Here is a 9,640-nt window from a genome sequence, read left to right as displayed (position 1 = left end):
CACTGATAAACCCAGCTAATTAGTCTTAAAAGACTAAAGTTTGCACACTGCTAAGAACTAAGTTACTTTTAATAGCTGTCCATATCATTGATCTTCTTTAAAATAACAAATTTGGCTTCAGTTATTGTTTTTGATGTTTTATGATGCCATATTTTATTATTAGACATTGAATAGATATGTGACTCATCTGAATCCTAAATGTTAGATTAAAATGGTGTTTACAACCTGTTTTACTTCCATAATGTGAAACAGGATAGTATAATAAAATTAAATGGCTGTATAATAAAAATGGCTGGATATAATTTAGTGTGAAACCTTATATCTACTATAGTATAATATACTGTGTGTGTGTGTGTGTGTGTGTGTGTGTGTATATATATATATATATATATATATATATATACACAAATGTAAAAATATATACAAAGTTACTCTGTTAATGTAGTGTAATTGCATGGAAAAGAGTGACCAGTATGCTTATCAAGAATTCTTCTTTTGTGTTTTATGAAAAAACTAAGTTCATGGGGGTTTGAGATGAAATGTGGTGGACTAAATAATGAGAGATTTTCTGTTTGAGTGGACTATTCCTATAAGCAGAATTTTTCTTATAATAACTGTGAGTTTTTAATTTGATTGAGTTTGGGAGATGTTAAAGATAAGAAAATAAAGAGAGGAAGAGAGAAGGAAAAACAAGAGGTTCTCTGCTCGTCGCACAAGAGATTGTCATCTGTGGGTTAACAGCTAGTTATGATGTCTGAGCCCATCCAAGACCCAAGCTGATTACATATTTGACCTGCAGTTTAATGGTGAGAGCATTTTTGTTACATTTCCAAGAGGAGAGTCTGCACTCCATGGAAATTGAAAAGCGCTTGAGCCACATGACCAGTTTATCTCACCAGTAATGGAGGGGAATGACAATGCAGGTCATCCCGCAGAATTGGCCAAGAGACAATACATATCAAGCATGCTTCATCCTGGACACAAACAAGCTGTAGGCTGCACATGTTCTATTTAATTATAATTCCTACAAATCACATTATCTGTTGTAGTACACACTTCACCAGAGGCAGTTTTGGCTTATTAAGTTGATAGCACGAAATTAAATTATATGGTGTATTAAAGTGAATGTATTGTTTTAGGAGCCAGAGTTTTGTAATAATTTAAGAACTTTAGTGTTCTTGAACTTCTTGTCTAATGGACTCTCCACAGTCCTGTCAGTTAAGACTCCATATTGAAACCAAACAATCAGTGTTAAATTATTTACTCTCTCTGTGTGTGTGTGTGTATATATATATATATATATATATATATATAACTATATTTTCACTTCAAAATTACATTCTGTAACACAACAACGATTATATTTGTAAAATTTTAGTGGGTTTGCTCCTTCTCCTTGACTCTGTAAGCGGAAACTGTTCCCATGCTGATACTCGTAGAATATTACATGACTATAAGACCTCTAAACCAATCAAATTCAAGTACCAGAAATAACTGTGTATGTGTGGATATATTTCTTTCACCATAGCTCATAATTTATGTTTCACAATCTAAAACAGAATCTAAATATTTACAAATATCCTCTAGAGTACACGTACCCCTGATTGTGATTTACTGCTTTAGGACATTAAAAAAGGAATGTGCTTGTAATCTCAAAAATGAACACATCACTTCAAAAGAAACATCAAAATACTGTTCCTTTATCTGAGAACATTAAAAAGGTCAAAAGCCTGCTTGTTTAACTCAAAACTAGTTAGGTTACCTCTATATAAATGGCAGAGTGCTTTGCAACGGTCCTGCGGCTGTAGTGGGGACATGTGACCTTTTCATTTGGCATTTGTGCCAGTGCCCTGCTGGAGAACACGGCTGTCATATAGGCATCCTTGAAGAGGGGGTGGCAGCGCCCGCCCGCCTGCCTCTCTCTCCCGCCGTAGTCTGCTGTGCCATGTGGAGACCCAGATGTAGCAGGCAGAGTAATCCACGCTCACACACTCATGAAAATGCCCATCTGGCCCTGTACGTGCACACTAAGCCCTGGGAGTATACACATGCAAAGTATGGGCGGATGGGAGACCACCATGATATTAGTGGGTATCCAGTGGCATTTACTGACCTCTGTAAGATGACTTTCTGATGCAAGTCTACATATACAACAAGACATATACATACATATGTGCATTATTACATACAAAATAAGACTGTACATGGCCAAAAATATGTAGAACCCTCCCTAGCAGATTCCATGCTTCTAGAAAGGCTTTCCACTGGATGCTGGAACATGGATGTGGAGATATGCTCCAGACATAAGGATGAGTGAGGTCAGGCGATGTGGTCTGGCTTGCATTCAGCATTCCAATTCATCCCAAAGGTTTTCAGGTCTGGGCTTTATCTACAGTAGGTCAAGTCCCACACCAGCTGCGGTAATGCTGGAGGAGAAAACGTTGCCACAAAGTTAAAAGCACAACATTTTCTAGAATGTCACAGTTTGCAGTAGAATTGAAGCTTCTTATTATGGGAATTAAGGGGTCTAGATAAACCTGTTAAATAGGAGGGAACGCTGACATACTTGTGGTCTTGTAAAATGTATGTAGTGACAACAAGTGTGTGAAATTCATATAGATTCAAAGGTTGTCCTTTATTTTTTGGTTAAATGTATGTATGTATATATATATTGGTTTTTGAAATAAATTAATATTTGTATTTAGCTAGGATGCATTAAGTTGATCAAAAGTGACAGTTTTAGATTTTTACAAAACTGTCTGTTTTAAAAAAAAAATCATTATTTTGAACTTTCTATTCATCAAAGAATTCTGAAAAAAAAGAAAGAAAAAAAAAACATTAAGCAGTACTGTTTACAACATTAACAATAAGAAATTCATGTTCCGTGAACATTAAATCAGCATATGTGACCACAAAACCAGTCATAAGGGTCAGTTTTTTAAAAATATATATATTTATACTTCATCTGAAAGCTGAATAAATAAGCTTTCCATTGATGTATGGTTGTATAGGACAATATTTGGCTGAGATACAACTAAAATCTGGAGGTTGTATCTGAGGGTGCAAAAAATCTAAATATTGAGGAAAAGTTGTCTAAATGAAGTCCTTAGCAATGCATATTACAAATCAACAATTACGTTTTGATATATTTGCAGCAGGAAATTTACAAAATATCTCCATGGAACATGATCTTTTTTTAATATCCTAATGATTTTTGGCATAAAATAAAATTCAATAATTTTTACAAATATACCCGTGCGACTTAAGACACATATTAATATTGATTTCTGAAGTATCATGTGACACTGAAGACTGGAGTAATTTCTGCTGAAAATATGGCTTTGCCATCACATGAAGAAAGTATGTTTTAAAATATACTGAACTTAAAAAAAGTTATTTTTAAATGTAATAATTTGTAACGTTATTATTTTTTTACAGTATTACCATAATTTTGATCAAATGCACCCATTCATGGTGCGCATTCAAAAAATAAAACATACTGATTGCAAACTTTTGAATGGTAGCATATCAGTCATGCCAATAAAGCACTTAAAACTAAGTATACAAACATATGCTGGAACTTTGGTGAGTCACATTACACTGGTCTTTCGGGGCAAAGCACAGGAGAAAGCCCTGTGAGATAGGAAGTACTGAAAGATATCAAATAAAGAGCTTCCATTTAAAATGCACACACTCTGTGAAACGTACACACTCTGCAGATAAAGAAAAGAGATCACTAACTGCTCCCACTAAAGTGACTGAAGTACAGCGCTCCACCTTTCCTTTACATGAACAAGCTCAACATCTGTTACCATGGTCTCAATCCTCATTAGTCATGTCATTAGAATATTGCTACATTATTCAGTGCTGCAAGCATAGTTTAAGAATGTTACACTTGATCTGAGTGCAAAGATGAAGAACAGACAAGAGATGGAAGGAAAAAAAATCTTTATACATTTACTTCAAATTACACATAAAAATACAATTTGTTATAAGGACATAATCACTGATTGCACTGGAAATTACATTTTTATAAGGAATTTCACTGGATCATAAAGATTGTCTCTGGAAAGGTGGGAAAAAAAAGATATTTTCATCCCTTAGCTGGTTGAAGAAATACAAAAGCAATCCAAAAGCCAAGAAATGTATTACTTAAAAAGTGTAAGAATGTTTACTGAGTAAAAAATACTTTTTATGTTTGGATTGTATCAGCACTGTTTCTGAAAGTCCTTGACAAAATGGCTCAGAAGTTCCGAAAATCCTTTGAAAAAGTCAGATCATTAAAAAGTGACATGTGCAATGAATTATATAAAACTATTATATGGCAAAAGTGCTTTAGGATATTGATAAAGTAAATTGATAAAGCTTTGTACCAACTCAACTGTACTGATTAAACACTGTTTTGATCATAACATCAAAATCCATCCAAGAGCAATAGAGCATCGATTCATTTTCAACCCAGCAAAACAGAGCGGCAGCATCATCCATTTCAGTTTTTCTGCCACTTCCGTTGGGTTTCGTCTGCTCAAACTCTGCCTGTGTCAGTCGCAGGATCTCTCCAGACGTTTAAATAAGTCAGTCTTTTTTCCCCCTCTTGCACCACAGCTTATTCCCTCTGGTCATATTTAACAGTGGAAGCCCTGATCCTGTCCTCTCAGAGCTTACAACCAAGTGGTTCCTCTCTCCCGCCGATGTCTGTGAGTACTAACCTTTGACCCCTGCCGTGGCACACTGCCTCAGATTGGTTTGGACTTCATGCTCCTCAGATCTGCGAGGCTGGAGGCTAAAGGAGCTTTTCTCTGCTTGCTGGAGTCGGTGGCTGAAGTAACTGCACAAGCACCTTTGGAAAAAAGAAAAAGGAAAACAAGAGTGTCAGCATGTGGAGGAGCATTTAGTAACAAGTTAACTAGATATCCACAAGGCAAAGGCCGGGACACACCAAGCCGACTTCAAAGAACTAGCGGAGACGAAAGCTGACGGTGTTGTCGCCTCACGTCGAAAGCGTCAGACCAAAAAGCTGCGATCAAACACACAGACTACAGCCGACGGCAAGGTAACATGTGCATTCTGCGCATGTGTGAGAGGAAGTAACTGTCTATTTCAGCAGCTATCAATAATATATATTCGTCATTCCAAAGGAGAAACTGAAACAAAGATATATAAGATAAACGCAGATATACGAAATGTAAACAAAGCAGCGCTTGCTTAGCATATTGAATATCAGTAGGCCCAACGTTGATAACTTTAATAATTTTAAGCAGCTCATGTTGCTATGAAAACATTTGCGTATTAGAATGATTGGGAAAAATCACGTAACATTTAAACAGCCTTCTGTCTGTACCGCCTTCCTTTTCATCACTTTCGCTTGCCCACTGACTCTTCGCTAAATTGAACATCCAATCAGATTTCTCCCTCTCGCCGACGGCCCCTACGCCGATTTAACAGGTTGAATTGAGCAAACTGCCACGACGTGAGCCCAACGAGAGCCAACGTGTGGAACACACCAAACAAACTAGCTCGACCGTCGCTTGCCGTCTTGGTGTGTCCCGGCCTAAACGTAACATTTCTATGCACTACTGTTTAAAAGTTTGGGATTGGTAAAATGTCTCTTCTGCATAATAAAGCTGCATGTATACATCTATACTGCAAAAACTAGCAATACTGTGAAATAATATTACAATTTAAAATACCCGCTTTCTATTATATTTTAATATATTTAAAAATTTTATTTATTCCATTACTCCAGTCTTCAGTGTCACATGATCCTTCAGAAATCATTCTAATTTGGCTATAAAACACTTCTTATCATCATTTATACAGATATTTGGGGAAAATAATATGATGAATAAAAAGTTCAAAAGAAAAAGTAAAGTAAAAAGTAAAGTCGTGACGTATTGTCAAGTATGGTGACCCATACTCGAAATTGGTGCTCTGCGTTTAACCCATCCAAGTGCACACACACACAGCAGTGAGTAGTGAACAAATGCACACACACACACACACACACACACACACACACACACACACACACACACACACACACACACACTCACACACTCTCACACACACACACACACACACACACACACACACACACACACACCCGGAGCAGTGGGCAGCCATGCTGCAGCGCCCGGGGAGCAATTGGGGGTTCGCAATTGGGGGTTCGGTGCCTTGCTCAAGGGCACCTCAGTCGTGGTATTGAGGGTGGAGAGAGCGCTGTACATTCACTCCCCCCACCTACAATCCCTGCCGGCCGGGGACTCGAACCCGCAACCTTTCGATTACGAGTCCGACTCTCTAACCATTAGGCCACGACTTCCCCACGAAAAAGGCATTTATTTGAAATATAAATATTTCTTTACTGTCACTTCTGCTCAATTTAATGCGTGCTTTATGCAAGTATTAATTTCTTTAAAATAAATAAATAAATAATGCTATATTTCAGTGTCCTTTCTTTTGCGGAGATTACTGCAACAGTTTTGTTTTCAAATTAATATATTATAATAAGTAATTTTTATATTATTGTGGTGCAAACTTTTTCAGATAAAAGCACTGCAAAATGGCATGTAGAAAATAAATATAAATAAAATTAGTTGATAGTTTTACATGTCAGAGATGGTCTCGTTCTTCCTCGAGCGGTTCTAAACCAAAATTGTTGTACTAAGGATTAGACTCTGGTCTTATTTAAAAGTCTGACTCGACTCGACTAGGGCCTACTACTAAGAGGCGAGAAGATGCAGAAATAAATGTTCATACTGATTGTATGAAGTTAAAACTAGTGAAAATGCAGAAAGGACATAGGTTCTGTAGCATATACACTAACTGGTCTTGCATGTTTAAGCAACCTTAGTCTCATTATTACCCAATTTGCCTCCCCTCTCTCTTACAGGTCCAATGGGAGCCCTAAAAAACCCTCTTGAGATCCATAAATGACAAGATATGCTTTTCTACAACAATTTATTCTCTTCTTTCTTACCTCAGGCAGAACATAGCATATTGGATTTAGGCAAGCAATTGTCTTCAAAAGACATATCACGGACCTCTAAGTGAAATATCACCCAAACTTTCACTCCGTCAATTTTAAGTAGCTGTATAATTACAGAAACAGTTTAGAAAGTGTTGAGGAGAGATAATAAGAAAAGTAGCAAAGCTGAAAGAATCTGCTCAGAACACCTTCAAAGTGAGACACATTTATGAAGTGCTATCAAAGTGCCAATTACTACAATGCTTGGATGACTTCAGTTACCCTGCAAACTCAAATATTTGAAAGTGTGATAAGTGAACGGTACGTGCGAGGCTGTTTCTTTCACGTTATACCTCTCTTATTTTCAATGTGATCTGATCAAGCTAACTTCTCAGTCAACAAAAGAACTTGTACTAAACATACGGGATGGCCATGTCACAAATCGCCATAAAACAAGTCACCTTGCAGTCTCGGAGGCCTCAAGGGTGGTGACAACTAAAAAACATTCAGAGAAGCATTCTGAGATTCATTTCAACAGTCACTCAGCTGAACAATCAAGGGCCTCTCCATCTGAAGAGCCGGGCCACTCACACGTTGCCAGGCAACCTCAAAGAACGAGTGGAAGTGTCACAATCGAGAAGAGTCATTTAGACACGATCACTCCCAGGTTACAGTGCACTTCAAAAGCTTCGATAAAGTGTTTACTTCATCTGAAATTGTAATTAATGGAGTGTCAATTTGTTATTCGATCACTCTTGACCCTGAAAAACATCCCCATTGCATTAGAATGTCTCTTTTCCTGTAGCCGGCCCTTGAGTAATGAAATTCACAGGGAAATTCACAAATGGCAAACCACATTTGAATAGAATCTACAGATGTCAGATCATAATTAGCACACATTAATTCACCCTGGCAAAATAAGATAAAAAACGAAGCAATATGCTGCTGCATTTGAACGTCCATCTGTGTATGCGGATATTTGTCCTTTAAAAGGCAACATTGAAGCTCAGAAACGGAACTTTAATTGTTTCACACATTTCTGTTGAAAAGTACCCGGCAAACTTTGTAGCCAATAAATAATCCGAATCACAGACCAAATCAAGTGTTCTTCCAAACTCATTTTCAAGGCCAGTTATTTGAGAGTTATCAGGTCCGATCGCACAATCCCGTAATGCAGGTCTATGGGGACAAAGAAGAGCTCCATTCTCACTGAACTGAAAAACACATTTCTTGTTCTTAACGGTAACTAAGCTGTCAACAGATAAGGAAGTTCTCAGTATCGCCTCCCTTGTAATCCATCTCGTGATCGCTCCCCTTGTATTTTCTTTCTAAACAGCTTGGAAATATGGTTTGAGGCCTTTGCCAAATGTCACTCCAAATGCTTCCTCCAAATGCTCCCACAATGAAAGATTTAAAATTGTGGAATGAAAACTGGAGCACACAGAAGGAGCAAAGGAACACAATGTAACTATATGCTAATGGACTCCATGGCCATGTTGTCACATTTGTCCCAAAAATATCTCAATTGCTCCCAGCAAACTTGCTCCTACTGTATATAGCAAATCCCAACTGCTTGATTATTTATATAGACACAAAATGTAAATGTAAACTATATTATCAACCAGCATCATATATAAAGTTGGTTTATGTAGGACTACATAACTTTATCTGCATACAGTATACCCACGTAAAGTATTATTTACTATATATAAAATTTAAGCTGCATAATTGTTTATATAAATTGCAAAATGTAAGCCATATTATTACAAAGCTCTCTATATAAATTTGGATATATAAGTATATCTAACTTTATCTACATACATACAGTACACACAGATATATGTGATATAATAAATCTTAGCTACAGTACATGACTGTTTAGATGTAAACTATATTATTGCACTGCTGTATATATAACATTGGATACTGTATATAGTACATCCAACTTTATCTGCATATACTCTCATATAAACAGTATATAACAAATTTCAGCTGTGTGATTGTTTATACTGTTGCAAAATGTACACTATATTATTGCATAGCTTTGTATATAAAGTTGGATAGAAAGTACATCAAACTTTATACATACATACATATGCATAGTATACTCACAAAAAAGATATTGTACTATATGCAGCAGCAAAATCTCAGCTGCTTGATTGTTCATATACTTGTGAAATGTAAACTATAGTATCACCCAGCTTTATTCTACCAAATTCGACTGTAAAGCATGATGATAATAAGATACTTTAAACATTAAAGGGATGGTTCACCCCAAAATGAATATTATGTCATTATTTCATTTCATTTTGTCAGCAGCACTACATGCACGTTTGGTACACTCCTGAACATGCGTCGAAGACTGACACGGAACAGAAGAAATTGTTGAATGAAGTTATTCATTTTGTTTTCTTCGACACACAAAGTATTCTTGTAGCTTCATAACATTACGGATGAACCACAGATGTCATATGGACTATTTTAACAATGTCCTTATTACCTTTCTGGGCCTTGAATGTGTCAGTTGTGTTGCTGTCTGTGCAGGGTCAGAAAGCTCTTGGATTTCATCCAAAATATCTTAATTTGTGTTTTGAAGATGAAAGAACGTCTTGTGGGTTTGGAAAGACATGAGGGTGAGTAATTAATGAGAGAATTTTCATTTTTTGGGTGAAC

General features: G+C 36.7%; 1 protein-coding gene across 1 annotated transcript in view; it reads right to left on the bottom strand.

The window, feature by feature from the left end:
• Positions 1 to 3,931: 3,931 nt before the first annotated feature.
• LOC306845189 (uncharacterized protein) overlaps positions 3,932 to 9,640 on the bottom strand; it is a 116,156-nt gene continuing 110,447 nt past the window's right edge. The window contains exon 5 of the mRNA XM_079377840.1: positions 3,932 to 4,840. Coding sequence (XP_079233966.1) covers positions 4,705 to 4,840 — 136 coding nt within the window. The 3' untranslated portion in view covers positions 3,932 to 4,704. The remainder of the gene's footprint in view (positions 4,841 to 9,640) is intronic.

This window comes from Barbus barbus (genome assembly GCF_936440315.1).
Source record: "Barbus barbus genome assembly, chromosome: 25".
Classification (NCBI taxonomy): domain Eukaryota; kingdom Metazoa; phylum Chordata; class Actinopteri; order Cypriniformes; family Cyprinidae; genus Barbus; species Barbus barbus.
The sequence above is the reverse complement of the archived record's forward strand: the minus strand, read 5'-3'. Positions and strand labels throughout refer to the sequence as shown.